Source organism: Melospiza melodia, chromosome 8 (genome assembly GCF_035770615.1).
Source record: "Melospiza melodia melodia isolate bMelMel2 chromosome 8, bMelMel2.pri, whole genome shotgun sequence".
Classification (NCBI taxonomy): Eukaryota; Metazoa; Chordata; class Aves; order Passeriformes; family Passerellidae; genus Melospiza; species Melospiza melodia.
The window spans coordinates 5808778-5826982 of record NC_086201.1 but is presented as its reverse complement, the minus strand read 5'-3'; the positions used below and the strand labels follow the sequence as shown (position 1 = coordinate 5826982).

The following is an 18205-nucleotide window of genomic DNA, read 5'->3' as shown; positions in this document are numbered from 1 at the left end:
GGCTCCAGGAGAGGGCAGACACATCCTGCACAGCATCCCCGTGGCCCTCGCCAGGGTGCAAAGCCAAGGGCAGGATGGAGGTGCATTTTTCACACAGGGCTCTCCCAGGGTTTGGCTCTGCTGCCTCTGCAAGGGCTGAGCAGCACAGCAGCAGATTGCAGAGGGACACAGGGCCCTGTAACTCTATCAGCTTTGATCAATTTTTCAGTCGAGTTTGGGAATACACCAGAGAGCGTGTCAGCGTGCTTTATGGAGGGCTGCAAGTGCCTTCCATGGCTAATCCATAAAATGGGTTCCTGGAAAACAGACATTCTGTTGTCACCATGAGGAGACTGCTAAGCAGCGAGGGAAAAGCACAGAGGAGGAAGAGCTGGAAGGTGCAGTGCCTGCTGCAGCTGCTGGGAATGCCCTGGCAGGGAAGGTGGGCAGCCCGTGGTGTCCCAGGCACAGAGGGAGGGACACGGCCCTGCTGCCCCCCCAGAGCCCCCTCACCCTCTGGCCCTGGAGAAGCAGCTGCCCTTCTGTTCATGCTTAATGAAGCAGAGCAATCTGCTTTTGGCAATTAGTGGAGACCCAGCTGAAAACACCAAACAGTCCCCAGTGCCTCTGCTCTCCCAACCCTTAAACACTGACTGCCATGAACTGGCAGCTTCAGCTCCGTATTTTGAGCATATGGAGTAGGGAAGACATTTATTTTGATAATATTTGAATTGTTCTCCCACTTTTCTGAATTTATTGTTATGATACAAGAATAATTTGCCTTCAGGGTATTTACCAGAGCCTTTTTTCTCAGACTCCCAAAGACACCCTGACACCCACTCTCCCTCCCTGCCAACCACCGAAAGCATTCATGAGATTGCTCTGAAATGAATCAATTTCTGGATTTCTTTCAAAGCATTTTCTGTGTTTTGAAGCCTGGAGTGCATTTTGGGTACCTTAGCATACTCCCAAAGCCGGAGTTTTGCTGTTAAATATTTCCTAGAAGAGCGTGTTCATTTTTTTCCCCCACATTTCACCTTGACTTCAGGAGCTGGGAATTAATAAAAGCACCAAATATCCTGACACTTGAGATAAAATAGTGAGAGTGGGTGCTCACTGCAGAGGGCCAAGGTGACTGGAGGCCAGAGCTGACAATTACTGTGGGGCTGGAGCCTGTAATAATGCATTCCTGATGCATTGCAGGGACCCCTGCAGCCTAAATGTGCTCCTGGGGCACCTCTGTGGAGGGATCCTGCCCTGGAGAGCAGGGCTGGTCCTGCCTAAGCCTCTGCCAAACCAATGCTCCTGATTTTGTCTGGCTTATTCTTAGGGCAACTGTGGATTTCAAAAGAGGAGAAACAAAAAAAAAAAAAAAAATACTCAGAGATTTGACTACGGAGGAAATCTCCTGGCTTTTCCCCCCAGTTAACTGCTCCAAAGTATGGACATTTTCAGAGATTACCAGTTTGCTGAATACCATTTTCTCCCCTGTGTTCAATCTCAAGTACCTTTTCTTTCCACAGCTTATAAAAGAAGGCTAATCCACAAACTGAAAGGCAAACCCTTTCTCCTCCTAAGTCTTGGAGCAGGGAATAATATTCAGCAAGAAGCAATTGCACCATAACTGCTGCCTGAGGCCTGATCCCTGCAGGATGAGAACTCAGCGAGTGATAAGTTTCCAAATGACCTCTGTCAGCTGCTAAAGAGAAAAAGGAAAGACAACAGCAGCCCCGGTGAGTGGGAAAGGGCAGCTCCAGCTCAACGTGATGGGATCCAGGCATAGCAGAGAGCAGAAAAGTGTCCTTGCATCCCCATCTAGTGGCGCTGGGTAAAATAAATCCGGAGCGCCTGGTTGGGACCTGCTCTACTGTGCTGTGCAAATGCACATTGCTAAATTCCATGTGCCAAAGGTGCTGGGTTTATCTGTTTGTGTAAATGTTCAGGGTTTGAGAGACGACAGAACGCCAATGGAAAAGAAGCTTTGGCCCAGTGTCCTGGGTTGACTATATGATGCTTTTATCCCCAGTCGTCTCATTCTGTCAAAGAAGAGTTAATTTAGCTGAGGTTTCTCTTTTTAAGAGTGGACAGACCAGAAATGTTCACAGAACAGCCAAAGCCTGAGAAAGGTGAGCGTCCCCCACTGGCTCAGGCCCACTCTTACACTGCTTCTCTCTGCTTCCCCATGGCAATGTGGCTCATCATCCTATGTACATTCCAAGAGATATTCCAATTTTTCTAACACATTTTTGCCTGGCAGAGCGGCTTTTCCTGGGATGCTTTGGCTGCTTGGAGCATTCAGATCCCTCCAGTTCAAATGGGGTGTGATGGCTGGGCTCAGCCTTGCTTTACTAGCAGGTGAGCAAAAATAATTTAAATTCTGATCCTTCATTTCCTGCCCCCCTCAATTCATCCTCTTGAACCACAAAAACCTCTCAGAGACCAGTCTCCAGCCTCACTATTTGCCCTGCTGACTTTGAGCTAGGGACAAAATCTCTTTTGCTGGCAATTCCTCATGTTTTGGTACAGCAGGATCTGCAAATATCCCTGCTTTGGAGTGCTGTTCCTGTTGGATGTGTTTAATCCTGCTCATGCTACTGGCAGCAGCACAGGTACAGCCGCAGAAATTTAAATTCCAAGTGTGTTTTCCTGGCTGAAGACTTGTGAGTTTTTGAGGGGTGAAAGTCACATTTTACTATATCTGTCTGTGCTCTCAAAGATGTATTTTTTGAATACTGGGTGGGTTGTAGAGCAAAGCTGGTCCTCATCTTGAATCAAAGAGCCTTTTTTGCAGGCTTTCCCTCTGCCCTCACCTTGGCTCTGTAATTACAACTACATGAGTTAGGACCTCTAGTCAAATGGGTTGGAAAGGGTCATTTTAAAAGGTCTGGAAGAGCTGTAGCAGGATCCAGGCTTTTATAAAGAGGCAGGAAAGGTTGTGTTAAAAAAAAAAAAAAAAATAGCACCAAGACACAAATACTTGAGGTTTTTGGGGAGCTTAAATAGAAATATGTCTGGAGCCCAGCAGCAGTGAGGGCTGCTGCTCCCAGGGAGGGATGGGTTCTGCTTCTGCAGTGCCTTTTCTTCAGTATTTATCAGAAATTATGTTCTTTTTCCCATAGGAAAATATCCTATATAAACATATTTTAAAAAATACTGTTGCTCAAAGTCCAAAATCTACTGCTGCCCAGGATTAAAGGATTAAAGAAAAACAACATTTCTTCCCTTAATTAGAAATCTTGTTGTTAACTGTCAGAAAAATGGGTGCTACAGAGTTGCTGCTTATCCTTCTCTCTACCAGAATTTGCTTGATGGAGAATAACATGTTTGCATGAAATATTTCACCTGGGAGAGTACAGAAACTACAGTACTTGAGAGGATTTGTCTAGAAAACTGAAAATATCTGACTGATGAAAACATTTTCATTAAAACAGGAAACTGCTACAGAAGGGCTTTGCTCAAAATAAAATTAGAGTTACAGGAAAATCAGTTACAGGAAAATCAGAGTTACAAGAAAATCAGAGTTACATTATCGGAGCTTTAATCGATTGTTTGATTTGGAAGAGTCTCAAAAAACAAAGCAGTACACATGGAATCATACACTGGTTTTGGTTGGAAGGGGCCTTAACCATTTAGTCCTAAACCTTCTGCCATCAACATTCTAAAAATGCCAAGGACCTCCCTGACAATCACCAGCCTCAAAGCTGATTGCTGTTTAGAAGTAAATTCATGGAAATTTGATGTCAAACCCAGGCTTTCCTGCCTGGAGATGCAGGTCTGAGCTTGTTGTGGTGGGCTGATAGAGATGGAAAATGAGAGGGGCTCAGGCCATGGGCAACACCAGCCTCAGCCAGGCTTGCCCTGGGGAGAGTGGGTGACCCATTTCTGCAGGATCAGCCCCAAACCGACCTCGGGAGCTGCAGAGCAAACACAGTGGCTTTGTTTTCGTCCCCTCGCAGCCCAGCTCTGCCTGCAGCCACCCTCCCTCTCAGTGAGCAAAAATCAGCTTTTTCAGCTGGCAGGGCACACAGGGCCGGGAGCGGATTGAGTCACGAGCTGGGCAGAGCACGGCGGGCAGGGCTGGCAGAGGGACATCCTCCGAGGGCACCGCTGCCAGCGGGCACTGCCCACAATGTGCCCTTGTTGTGGCCAGAACAAAGGCTGCTCTCGGAGCCTAATGCCGGCTCGGGGGGGCTCAGGGACGCGGGGAGGGAGCAGCGCCCGTGGGTGTACAAGGAGGCTCCCCCATTGCAGGGCTGGCAGCTCCGGGCCGCTGGACGTGTCTGCGCGCTCCGGGAGGTAGGGCTTCCCGAGGGGTGCCCACCCTGGCCTTGGCACGGGGGCTGGGGGGGTGTTGGGGGTCAGAGTGACACTGGGACACGGCACAGGTGGCTGAGGGACACGAGGCTGCTGCTGGGGCAGTGCTTGGGGCTCGGCTGGGACGCTCCAGGTGCATCACGTTGGTGTCTGGGATGGAATCTCCGGTGGGACTGCTGAGGGACTGAATGAACTGATGTAAGATCACTGCCCAAGCAGTCACACCAGGAGCCAAAGGTGCACTTTAGACCTAGCAAAGAGGTTCTGGTTTTTCCTCACCTGGAATATATTAAATATTTTGTTGAAGAGTAGCAATGCAGTTGTTTCTAGCTTAATGTGGACCTGCCTTGGGGTGGATAACTTAAATCCATCTGGAAGCCACATCTTGTGCAAACCAAGGCAGGTCACTTGATGGTGAAGCATCTCCACCTGAGGTCCCTGGTCTGTGTGGGGTAGGAGGTTTTCTGGGGGGTCTCAGCAAGGTGGGAGGTTTTATCTGCTCAGTCTGTTCTACCTGTTGTCATCAGGCAATGGGAGTGATGAGGATCCTGATGCTGCTTTTCCCACCAGTGGACCTCCCTTGGAAATATAAAGTTTTTATGTCCTCTCTTTTTTACATTCATGTTATCAGATTTCAGGCAATATGAGCACCAGTTCTGTGGGTGAAGCTAGGGGAAAAATCCAGAGGCAAGTGCAGGGAGCACCCAGGATTTTCTGTACTTCAAACAGTGATCACTGCATCTTCGTGGGATCCCTCAGCCACCTCTGGCCTGGATAGCTGTCCCCAAAAATGTTTCCTTGCTTTCTAATCCCTGCGGCTTAACAAGCAGAGTGAGCAGGCTGGGCTTGCTGCCCCTGTCCCTTTCGTGGGGCAGGACAGGGGGTGCCAGGTTGCCGGGGCTGCAGTGCTCGCTAGAATTTCTGCCACTATTTCCCCCTGAGTGACAGACGGAGAAATCGCTTGCTCAGGTGTCCGGGCAGCCAAGGAGCTCCTCTGATCCCTGGGGAAGGCAGCGATCTCCCAGCGCATCCCGCAGGCAGCAGCGGCAAGGATGCAGGGAAGCGCTCCCTCCCTCCTGCCCCGAGCAGGACAGACAGACCGGGCTCACAGCTCATTCAAAAGGGACGGGAAGGTCCCCGCTCCGCCCGGCTCACACCCCTCAGGCTCCGGAGGTTCGGCAGTCCCAGGGCGTCCCTCGTGTCTGCCCCGCTCCATGAGGACACGCTCTGCCCGCCCCGGCTCCCGCTCCTGCCTCCGGGGCTCGGGTTTCCCCCTGTCCCTGCCCCGGTGACGCTGCTGTCCCCACAGGTCCGGCAGAGCCGAGCCGAGCCGAGCCGAGCCGTGCCGAGCCGTGCGGGACATGCTGGCCTGGCCTGGCTGAGCCCGGCCCCGGCCCCGCTGCCGGTCACGGAACCGCAGCGACCCGGACCCACGATCGGGATCATCAGCGCGCCCCGTGTCCGCACCCACGAGGATCTGATATCAGCGCAGCCCCGTGTCCGGACCCACGAGGATCTGATATCAGCGCAGCCCCGTGTCCGGACCCACGAGGATCTGATATCAGCGCAGCCCCGTGTCCGGACCCACGAGGATCTGATATCAGCGCAGCCCCGTGTCCGGACCCACGAGGACCCTCTGCACAGCATCCAGCCAGCATGGAGCCGGCTCCGGAGCTGAAGAGGTACCGGCAGGAGCGGGATGGCGCTCCCCACCTGCTGGCTCTGTGTCACAGATGGGTGTGCGGGAGGTGGGAGGAGCAGCAGATGTGCCCGTGGCCTGGGAATATTTCCCCCTTAGCCCCTCCACAGCCTAAGTTTAATAATGTAATTATTAATAATGACGTTTATGAGTTATGAAGATATTCTTGCAGTTTGTCTTCCTAGAAAAAACTTTTCCAACTAAAGAGGCTGCATCACCTAAAGCAGTAATGTGACTTCCCTGCAGCTGCTGTCCATATTGCACCCAGCTCTGCTCACAGAGGGAAGAGGTTTAACCTGGGAGCTGTGGCAGGACCAGCTGCCCGTGGGCATCCTGCTCCCTGCCAGTCCCTGCCTTAGTCCTGGGTGTTGGGGGACCAGAACCAGCCCAACATGTTATTTGCAAGTTTTAGGATCTGCTCTGGATTTTAAGCAGATTTTAGAGGAAGTCCATTTGTTCCTGTTTCACCTTCCCAGCAACAAGTGTTAATCAGTCTCAGAATCTAACCCCTGCCCGCAGAAATGGCAGAAGTGTCAGTGGAAGAGATCTTGGCATCATCTGTGCTGGTGAATGCTTGTGCTGAAGTCTGTTCAGGTCCCCTGGCAGGTCTCCTGGCATGGCTGGAAACATTTGACCTGTCAGAAATGGAATTCGTGTTCGAACTGTTCCTCCCTGCAGAGGAAAAGCCATGCTACCCTTCGGCATTTGAGTGGGAGATTTACTCTGAAAAGCACCTTGCTGGGCTCACCCAGCTCGGGGCACAGAATAACTCTCTGGGGGCTGTGGTGGGCGGAGATGGAAGAGGTTGGAGGGTTGAGTGGAAATTGGAGGGAGTGGCCTGCAGCCAAGCTGGAGATGATGGAGGTGGGCTGGTTCTGGCCTCTTCCTGATGAGCTCCTGAGAGCTCTTTCCTGGGGAGAGGGGAGGTCAGGGTGGGTGGAAGACAGACACACCCCATGGACATGAGTTACATGACTGTGGCACTGAACTCAGATGAAATCAGCTGCTCTTGCAGGACTCTGGAAGTGTCCCAGTGTCAGACTTCCAGGACCTCTCAGTATTTTCTTGCCCTCATTGACCAAAGCAGTGCAGTATTTGCACGTGGCCACTTCCCTGCCACATGGACAGCATGGTCCCTACATATTTGTATCTCAAAGCTCCTCTACAAACTCCCTTCTTTACTTTTCCACTTCCTGCCTTGTTTTTTTCTTCTCTTGGGATTTTTATCCTTGGCAGAGGAGACTATTGGGCTGGGATCTGCTATCTCTGCCCGCCCTGAGGCATTTTCTCACAGCAAAGCCTTGGTGTGTCTAAACACATTATAAAGGATATCACCCCCAAGACTTGCTGTGCATCTCGAAATGTGATTACCCAGGAGCTGACTCTTCCCTTTGTACAGAGAGCCTCATCCCAAGCCTGTATTGGCTGAAGTGAGGTCCTTGCTCCAATTTAAATGCATCCCTTCCTTTTTGCCTCATCCTTGTTTTATATATGAGGCACATTGTCAAAGGAAAATGAAGAAAGGAAAATTTCAGTCTGATGCCTTCAGCTGCAATGACTGAACTGCTACGGTTCTGCAGGGGTATGAAAACCTCCACAGCACATCTCAGGCAAACACTGGAGCAGTGGCCAGTTGTGGCTGCCTCATCCCTGGAAGTGTCCAAGGCCAGCTTTGGCAGGGCTTGGAACAACCTGGGATAGTGGAAGGTGTCCCTGCCCATGGCAGGTGATTGGAATGAGATGAGTTTTGAGGTCCCTTCCAACCCAAACTCTTTTATTGACTCTAGGATTCTATGGCTATGATCAGCTACAAAGAAGTTTTGGCTTTCTCTAGTAAAAAAGAACAAAATAAATTATGGATTATCAGCATAGGAAAGTTTGTCCTGGAGCATTTTCCCTTTGTTCTGCATTTTCAGTGCAGCTTCAAAAAAACATACAGGTTCTTCAAATAACTGAAGTGCTATACTTTCCTTACAGGAATAGTTTCCCCAGCATGAACTTTGAAGCAGAGATTCTGACAACACCACATGATAATTCAGGTATTTGGAAGAAAAAAAAAAGAAAAAAAGGAATGAAAGTAAAATGCCTACTCAGGTTGCTATCACTACAAACAGGTTTTAATTCTTTTGGAGTTAGAGATTGTTTAAAAAAAAAAAAAAAGACAAAGAAGCAGGATGGTAAACTGAGTGCAATTCAGGTTTCTGTTAAGGTAGAGTTCAAATTGTTGAGGATAGACATTGATATCTTTACCTCCAATGGGGCTGGACCAGGAACACAGCTGCCAAGGACATGAGTTTTTGGAAACAGCAGAGCCATTCAATTTGAAATTGCAGTGTCCTGGATGAGACATACATGATTCTCTCACTAGTGGTGACTAAAAGCAGGTGATAAAAATGCAACTCTTTGAAAGGCAAAAATGAGGATGAAGATATTTTGCCAAGCCCTGTCCTTCATCCTCATTTCATTTAAGAGGAATAGCTGATTTTTCCCCCATTGAATGATGCCTTTTCAGCACTGATCTGAGACAGACCCAGCACAGCAGGGCACCTTCCCTTAGTCCTGCCTTTGCTCCTCAGCCCTGAGCAGCTGGCCAGAGCCTGAGCCCTGGCAGCTGCCCTGCCTTTAGGATGGGACAGCAGGAAAGGGAGACTTTGCAATAATTGCTTGGAACCCCTTGAGCATCCCAGGTTTTGGCTCAGAGAGAGAGATCTTGGTGTCAGTCACCCACATTTGAACAGGAGCCCATTCAGTGACATGTTTTGCCATCAGTTGCCCTGCTGGCCACGAGCTGCAGGTCCCAGCAGGGAACTCCCCTCCCTGGCAGCCCATTTCTGTCCCACGCTGTCCAGAGGCACCAGGGAGATGCACAGGATGGACTATTTTTGCTTCAGCTGCAGGTGGCAGTGTTTGTGTTGCATCGCCCCTCCTGGGAGGTGTGCCCAGAGCTGCCCCTCTCAGTCACTCTGTCCAGCATGGGCACCAGTGGTGGCCACAGGTTTGGAGCCACCATGTGACTCCCTCCACCTTCTCTTTAGTTTTCCAGAAAACCCCTCCAGTTCCATCCCCTGCAACACAGAGCCCCCCCACATCTGGCTAAACATTTTGGAGGCATTTTCCTCAGGCTGTCCTGTAATGATGAGTCACTTAGCAAACATGCTGATGTCAAAGGGTGCCCAAGAATAATTTTTGTAACCCTGAGAGTGAACAGTTTGGAAAGTGCATCCTCTGCATTGTTTTCCCAAATCCCTGGCTCCTGTTGGGTTAGGCTGGGTTTCTCCCATGAGGTAAGTGCTTTGACCCTCCACATGCCCCAAAGCCTCTAACATGCAACCCCTGCTTGTTTCCCAAGAGCTCTACATGATCCCTGCCATGAGAAGCCTCACAGCTGAGGAGTATGTGGAGGCCTTTAAGGCGTTCTTGGAGCACTCGACAGAGCACCAGTGCATGGATGAGTTCAACAGGGAACAAATGCCCACCATCGTGGCTGGGTAAGGAGCACTTCCCCTGAGGTGGGAAAGCCATCTGTTATCCTGGGAGTCAGCAAAAACTTTTTTGGGGGCAGGAATGAACTTTAAATGCTTTTCAGTTTTAAGTCTCCTACTCGTGGTTTTTAGGATATTCTGTTTAATGACTCCAGAGTAAGTGCTGTTTCAATTAACACACTGTGCTGCCTCAGCTTATGTTAAGAAAAGACTCAAGATCTTATTCTCATGTCAATCTCTTTTCATTAGCTGATTTTCTGAGGATTAACGTTGGGTTTTTTTGGTTTTGTTTTTTTTTTTCCCTAAAAGAATGCTCCCTTGTGCTCTCTCCCTGCTTTTGCACATCCATCCAAACAGAAACACATCTCTAATTCTCTCCTTGTGGCTAATTCATGGTTTTCCCAATCCCCTAAGACCTCCTTATTTCTATCCTAAGTCGATTTGCATTGCTTAAGTACCAAATGAAAATCAGTTTTGTGAAGTATTGATGTAATATCTTAAGGCTGGATAACTGCAGACAACTTCAGAGCAGCCTAGATCCAAAGCACAAGAAAGTCCTTTCAAATCTGGGTAATTTTTGGATGTTAGAGGAACTGTGTTTTTCTCCATTGAGAAAAAATTTTACGCAGACAAATTTTTATTCTACAGAACAGATATATATATATATATATATATATATATATATATATATATAATAAACAATAAAATAATAATCATCAAAGATTATGTTAAGAAATTTTAATTGTGAATTTAAATCATGGACAAAATTGTGGCTTTCTATGATGCTGATTTTGGGTTTGTCAAAGGATCTTGACCCTCTTTAGGGCTAAGGCCCCTGGACTGCTCACACACTTCAGGACTTGCTGCTCATCCCATTCCTTGGAATCATTTCTTTGGTGCCTCCTGAGACAGTGCTTGGCAAACTCAATCCCTTGGCTGTTATTAAATATTCTGCTAGGAAGCATGTGACTGGAGTCTTTTAATAAGCAATTTTTCTAAGGTAAAAAATTATTGACGATTCAGATCCTCCTCCCAATTTCAGGATTAATGTTGATAAGAGATGATTTCCAGTCTCCTGAATAGCTTCATGGTTTTGCTTTTTCTGAGTATTTATATCCAATATTCCCTCCTGAGGCTGCTGAGGTTTTCCCCAGCTCACCTTGTCCCTGCTTCCCCAGCAGTGCCATCCCAGTCAGGAAGAGCCCCTTTTGCCCTGGGCTTCCCAGAGGCTTTTTTTGCCAGCCACAGCCTGAAGAAATCTCCTTGGCAAAGGGTGAGAAACTCTGCACCGTGATGCCTACTGTACTTTGAAATATGAGCTGGCTGAGCCATGCTGCTTATCACCAGGCTCAAAAGGGGTGATCAAATTTCTGTCCCAATTCATGTGCATGACATGAAAATTTCCAGGTTGTAAGAATGAAAACATGAAGTGGTGTGACACAGTATGATTAAGTAATTTTATTTATATGTGTATATAATTTTGTCTATACGTGTATTTATCCTTTCAGTCTGGGCACTGGAAAATCGACCCTCAGCGTTCTGGGAGTTGGGAGTGGCACAGGTGAGGAGTTTGGGGATGTGGCACAGGGGCACCTGTGGGCAGCAGAAGGAGATGCTGGAAAATTGGGCACTGAAGATTCCTCAGACATTACTGGCAGCATTGCCCACTGAAGCACAGAAGGGCAGAAGGAGGAGTGGAGCTGGGATAAGAGCAGTGCTCCTTCTCTTCCTTCCCCCTCCATCTCCCTTCTGAAACACTGCTGCTCAGATCTTTCTGGGCAGTGAGAAATGTGTGATTTTATCTCAGTTTCTCCCTCTTGGTGACTCCCACCTGACTTCATTTGCCTCAGAGCAAGGACTCCTCCTTCTGGCTAGGTACAAGAGCATCTTCAAACCTTGTCGGAGGGAATTAGAGACATTGGAGAGGTTCTTTCCACCCCAAATCCTGCCTTAGACTATCCCCCCTGAAGGGATGTCTCCTTTTGCTTTGATGTTAGGGATCCCAGAGGCCAAGGCTGGGCAGTGCCCTGCTCTCAGCAGTGCAAAACCACCCAGCCACAACCATTACCTGCACCAGCTTTTTCAAGACATGTTTCTTTGTTACTGCTGTGTTTCTTACCCAGTGATAAGTAGGGTTTAACTGCAAATGATATTTTTCCCCAGAGAGAAACCTATCCTTTGGAAAAATAGCTTTAAAGTTGTTCTAAATGCATTTGTGTTTAAAAAAAAAGCCAAAACAACAAAACAAAAAAGTGGTGAAACAGCCAACTTTGCTCCTAGGGAACCTGGGAGAAAATAAAGAGTAGAGAAAAGAAGCAGTGGTTTGATTTGTCAGAGTTTACTTCTCTTTGAAAAGTATTTTCAGCTGAATTTTAAGTGCTAATACTTTCAAATGAAAGCATTTTTCTCACTTTTTTTTGGTTTTGTTTTCCTGAGTAAGAGAAAATTAGCATCTGATTGTTTTCCCCAACTGGGAATATGTTGGAGCATATGAGAAACCAAGCAGGAAGAAATGATTCAGTTCTCAATTACCCTCTATTTTCATTAAGTAATATAAAACAGAAATTCTGACTCCACAAAAGCACAAGGGGGAAATGAACTTTTAGCATCGTCCTTAATTTTCCTTATGTCCTCTTCAGAGGAGGTTTTAATGGGAAAATAAACTCTCTAAAATTCCCTGTGTTTCCTGGGTGATGCCAGGACAGGGGTCCAGACCTGCACCCACGTCTGCAAGAGCTGGGGCTGGGCAGGGAGGGAGCTGGGATGGCACCAAGTAAAAGGTTATATCTGATCCCTGACCTTTTCAGAGGTGGGCTCTGGTTTCACAGAGCCCCCAGAATTAGTTTAGTTGATGAAAATATTAATGGGGATTAGTGGCCGACTCCACATCCTGAAAGCCTGTTGTGCTCCAAATCACGTTTTTTCACTCACCCCATGTTTCCTCATGGCTGGTTGAACTCTGAGCTGGAACTTTCCAGTTGCAGAGAGGTTCCAGTCCTGTCCCAGCCTTGCTGTGGTCAGTGCTGGGGGGTTGTTGCTGGCAGGGAAAGCTACAGCAGAGAAATTCCTGCCCTAGAGTGCTGTTCTTTTATTGCTTGTTTTTACAGACACCCTGGTTGAAGACGTTATTACCTGCAAACACTGCATTAAGGAATTTTACAGAGGTGGAGTGAAAAAAACTCCAAACTTTAGCAGCTTTTAAGATACCCACCTGCTGTAGGTGCACCCATTTGCCTCCATCAGTGGCTCCAGGGCATGGGGCAGTGATGCTCTGCCTCTGGCCCTGCCCAAGCCTGCAGGCAGCTCTGAGGGCTGCTGCTCCCCAAACCAGGCACTTGCACACTGTCACTAATGATTCAGCTGCTGGCTATTGGGATCTGCCTTCCTGTCAGCAATACTGGTCCCAGCACCTCCAATGGATGCAGCCTCAGCCTCCTCCCTTGAGCCTTTGGCCAGCCCTGCCCTGCTGCCACCGCATTCCTCACGGCCCTGGGGTATTTTTTTTTCTCACTTCAAAAGACTCCTCCTTCCTCGGATGTCCCAGTAGTGCTGGCATGGCTGATATTTCCTCCCCTGAATTCTATGTACTGCAGCACCTGCCAAGGATGACAGCTCTTCCTGTGGCTGGCACCTCAGCTGAAAGAGCAGGGAGGATGCAGGGTCTCGTGTCAAGACCTCTCTGTGTGACATTTGCAAGGCCAGGGCTATTTTTAGGCCCCACCATCGGCTACAGACAGGATTCTTGCAGAGGTCTCATCAAGGTGGTCACATGTGCTGTTTATTTACATAGTTTGAAGTGATCCAGGGGGACTCATACACTTGGCATTTCTGGGAAATAAGCAGCATGACCTGTATCACCTCAAAGGAGGCTGGAAATTTCCTAGAACAGGAGGACAGACTGCTGCTTGCTCCTCCAGAGTGACAGGAGCACCAACAGCTAAATTTGCAGGGCACTTCCACAGAAATATGCGAGTCTCTACCTGCATTTCCAAGATAACCATCAGTTAATTGATGCCCTGGGCTGAGGCCATGTGGACAATCCCCAAAGAGGGAGGATCCAGGATTCTGCATGTCAGCGGGTCATTTCTCTTGTGGTCAGTTCCCCAGGTGCTGGAGCTGTGTCACAGCTGTGTCAGCTGCCTCCTTGCACCCATTCAGACTTTGTAGGATTGCTGAAAACAGTTTTGTGGTTATTTTTGTAAACAGTGAGCTGTGATTCTTTTGGCCTGTCTGTCCCACGACCCAGGGTATTGCCATTAGCAGGTTTCTGTGCTGCTGCTTGTCTCTGCCTTGTTCTCAGGCTCCTCTGCACCTCTCTGTCAGCCTGAGCAGTTCAGTACCATGGTAGGAGTATCAGCAGGCTCTGCCACATGAGCCACAAAGCAGAACATGCCTCACTTCTGCTGGGGGATTTCCTGGCAGGAGTGGTGGCTGCTGCATCCTTCCATGGCATTTACCTGCTTTGTGTTTATTGAATAGGTGAGCAGGATTTGAAAATGATCAGGATACTGCAGGCTGTGCACCCAGGGGTCTTTATTGACAATGAGATTGTGGAGCCCAACCCACAGCACGTGGCAGCTTACAAAGGTAAGGCTACACCTGCTGCCTGGGTTATAGCAAGGACCATCCATTTGAATGATGAGTTTTTCTGCTACTTTATGAAATTCAGGATTTTCTTCTACTTTTTGAAACAGAGCTGGTGAATCGAGCTCCAGACCTGCAGAATGTTTCTTTTATTTGGCACCAGCTCACTTCCTTGGAGTATGAACAGCAGGTGAAGGAGAGAGGCACACATAAGAAATTTGACTTCATCCATATGATCCAGGTAATGGCCATTGCTTTAACACAGGGCTATTGGATTTAACTGCCCCCTCCAGTTCTGCTCTCTGCTTGAATTTATGACCAGAGCTGAGCACTGCTCTCCCACAGCAATCCTGCAGAAGCTCTACAAACACCAAAGCTGGCAATGCTCAGTGCTGTGAGGTGTCCCTAAATGGGCATGTGGAATCAGGAAAGGCTGGGAAGCATCTGGAACAGAATTTAAAACACCTCTAAGAGAAAGAGTTTAAGCCTTTGGAGGGTCATTGCACTGTGGAGGAGGAATAATGGCTGTGTGCCACTGGCTCTTCTAGATGCTGTACCGTGTGGAGGATATTCGCAGTACTATCAAGTTTTTCCACAGCTGCCTTGACCATCATGGTAAACTCCTGATCATAATTTTGTCAGGTAAGGGAGACATTGTATTGGTGGGTTTTTTTGTTTGTTTGCTTTTGGCTTTTTTTTTTTTTTTTTTTTGTTTTTGTTTTTGTTTTTGTTTTTTTTTTTTCTTCTCCACTGCTGGAGTTTTGAAGAGATTTGAAGTTTGAGAGCCACAGATATTTATCTGGGGATGTCAGTGCTGCTTATTCTATAGTAAATAATTTTTAAAAATGCTGGATTTCATATGGAGAATGCAATCTTGGGCATAGCCTTGGGGCCCAGTGTCTGATGGGGCCACTTAGGCACAGCCTTTGTGCCCTTGCTTCCCTGCTTATGGAATTGAGGTAGCAGAGAGAAGTGTGGCTGTCTATGAATGAGGGTCCATCCTTCCTCATGGTGAAAGCAGCACTGGAAAAACACAACCTGAGCTCTGGGTGGACTCATCCTTAGGGCTCTTTGTACAGAGCCCAGAAGGACAGCAGATGCTGCTGAGAGCTTCAGGCTTTATGGCAGGACAGGGGAAAAGGGGCACAACATGATGGCACTTCTTAAAAGAATTGAGTGTTTCATCACTTGTGCCATTCATGAATCCCCAGCTCCCAGTGTGGTGGATAAAGCACAAATTTCCATGTTCCCCATAAAAACTGCCTCTCATGTTGCCTGTAGGCTGTTTCCCTTGCTGTGTTTTTGAGGTATGTATTGTTCAATGAACACTTATAATTGAGGTTTGAGGTGTGAAAACATCTGCACTGCTTTGGCCAAGGCACAGTTAAGAGGTAGCATGGGATGTTCAGGCTCAGCACATTGGTACCTCTGTGTGTACCCTTCCTTCTGGGCAAATTCAGTGCTGGAGGCATCTCTTAGGAGTTTCCTTTAAACAGGACACTTTTGGAGGCAGGGCTGAAGGAAAGCAGGGTTTTATGAGGCGCGGGTATTTATGAGTAGGGAGAAAACTCTCCTCCTGCCCGTCAAGGGCTGAGCAGGCAGTGAGGGAGCTTTACCAGCTCACTTCATACTTGATGAACCAGTGTTTGACTGCCTTGGCTTTGCCAAAATAACCTTCCCTGGTGCCCCGGCAGACAGCAGCGGCTGGGCCAGCCTGTGGAAGAAGCACAGGGACTGCCTGCCCGCCACCGACAGCGGCCACTACATCACCTGCAGCGGCATCACCGAGGCGCTTCAGAGCCTGGGCCTGCAGCACCGCGTCTACGAGCTGCCCTCGGGCTGGGACATCACCGAGTGCTTCAGCGAGGGGGACGCGGTGGGCGGCCGCATGATGGATTTCCTGACGGGCACCAAGAACTTCCTGGGCACGGCCCCGCCGGCGCTGCGGCGGCGGCTGCAGGCGGCCCTGCGGCAGCCCGAGTGCAGCAGCACCAGGGACGGCAGGGTCATCTTCAGCAACAACCTCAGCATGATCGTCGTGGAGTCCTAGAGCCCGCAGTGTGCGTGGGCTTGTTTTTAACACCGTGCTCCTGCCCGTGCTTTCAGTGGAGTTGCACTTTGTGTGGGCAGCACGTTTGCACAGCCACGGACGGGTGTGCGCAGCCTGGGCGGCTGTGAAGGGGTGGCGGCCCCCTCACAGAGCTGCTGCTGCTGCCGTGTGTGCCACTGATGCCTTCTGTCCCCTATGGGTCACCAGAAACTGATGAATTGTGAAGGCTGACCTGGAGCAGAGGCTAGACAGTTTAAGAATAAAGTAGGGATTTATTAGAAGGCCTCAATGGATGCACCTTGGGCAGCACAAGAGCCCAGCCATGGCTGCATCCAAGATGAACCAAAATGGTCACAAAATGCACAACCAGTCACACGATCTCACTCTTTTATCAGTTCTGCTCCATTTGCATCTTGGAGTTAATTGTCCAATTCCAGCTTTAGCCCATGAAGTCCCATCCTTCTTGTTTTTCTCTCTTCAGCCCACGTTGTTTATGTTCTTGGGCCTGAGATTTGGATCATTTGTCCTTGGTCCCCAGCCAGAGAAGGAATTGTTTTGTCTCTTTACTCTGAAGAGAGCTCACTGTCCCCTAATATGAAGCTCAGAACTACACACTAAAGCAGCACAGAATCTGAAAAATATAAAAGCTAAAACCTGAGGCATCACCAGGACAAAACCAGCAAGATGTCCCTGCTGCTTTGCACCCGGGCCTGAGCTGCAAGTTGCTCTGCACTAGGCTATTTCACATGGTTTTATTGGCATGGACATTTACTGCCTCAAGTCTCTCAGCATCTCACAATATAGACGTCTTAAAAATTTATCAGCCTTTTTGTTTGGAGAATATTTTGGAACCCAGAATGATCCTTGCCCTGTGCTCTTTCAGGCAGACATTAATTTTGTTACTTTCTTACTACTGTTTGTCTCTATATAAAATAAAAGCAATCTTAAATGAAAAAAAGTCACATCTGGTTCTGCACATGTGGTATTACAGAAAATGAAGAGCAAAGAGGTCATTGAGTTAAAAACCAAAAAATATGCAAAGTACCATTTTATGGAAGGCATTAAGGGTTTCTTGTAAGTGAGAAAGATGAGCCTGAGGATGTGGAAGAGCTGGGAGAGAGCTGCAGCTTGCTTAGCTCTCTTGGAGCAGCATCACTGCAGCACAGCAAAACAGCACCAACGGCACTAAAATGTGGTGTATGTGGTTAAAATGTTAATATAGGTAAGTTGAAACTATTTCCCAAGGGCCCTGGGTTGTTCAGAGGGCTGAAGGAAGTGCTGCCAGGGCAGCCAGCTCCAAAGGGAGATGCCACTCAGGATGCCAGTGAGGTTTGGATCTGCATTTGGCACCGTGGTGCTGTGCAGACCTTGGACGGAGCACATGGGGAAGCTGCCTGCAGTGTCAGCAGCCTCATTGGAAACAAAATTCCCCTCTGAGGGGGGAAAACCCAGCTTGGGTGGGAAATAGCTGCAGGCACAGAAGCCATCTATCTCTATGTCTGATTCTTCCATGCTTAAGGTGAGTAGGATACACCTGTGTGCACCTGGAGGGGCTCAGGTGGAGGTGTGGTGTGGGTCAAATGGCTTCTTCCAGCACCAGGAACACGTGGATCCTCACACTGGCTTGCAAGACATTCCATGTCACTGTCACCCAGAGTCCTGCTGATCCTGCTAAAACTGTCCCACCTCACCCAGCTGAATGCAGTTACTGCCAGGGGCAGCATCATCCTGAAAAGGTAATGAGCCTCTGGAATCATTGTGTCTCCACGCTGTCCTTTGGGGTGTTTTGGCTATTTTTTAGGTTTGGGTTTTATCATATCTTTTTGAAATGCAGCCATCTTTCTTGAAACTACTGTAACAGGAAAAATGAGCAAAATAATGGGGAAACAGCAGCATGATATCATCTCCCTGGCAGGACTGAGGCACCCTGGCCTGCAAGTACTATTGCTGTCAGTTCCAGAAAGGTCAGTCAGAACTGGACAGCCTCCTCCAGAGTACCCCATACCTGTGCACAAGCTTTTCCCTTTGATCCATCCTATTGTTTATTCCACAGGCGTCCCCTTTGCTGGTGCTGGCTCCCAGCAGCTGGGCTGTTGG

General features: G+C 48.6%; 1 protein-coding gene across 2 annotated transcripts; it reads left to right on the top strand.

The window, feature by feature from the left end:
• Positions 1-5704: 5704 nt before the first annotated feature.
• LOC134421117 (carnosine N-methyltransferase 2-like) lies at positions 5705-17082 on the top strand. 2 transcript variants are annotated; one of them, XM_063161584.1, is made up of 8 exons: positions 5706-5975; positions 7970-8031; positions 9342-9480; positions 10983-11035; positions 13954-14061; positions 14169-14299; positions 14607-14700; positions 15753-17082. In XM_063161584.1, the coding sequence occupies exons 1-8, from the start codon at positions 5950-5952 to the stop codon at positions 16106-16108; spliced, it is 969 nt and encodes a 322-aa protein (XP_063017654.1). In that variant the 5' UTR covers positions 5706-5949; the 3' UTR covers positions 16109-17082. The 2 variants fall into 2 exon arrangements, with proteins under 2 accessions (XP_063017655.1, XP_063017654.1); XM_063161585.1 differs by lacking the exon at positions 7970-8031 and having other exon boundaries at positions 5705-5975.
• Positions 17083-18205: the final 1123 nt, after the last annotated feature.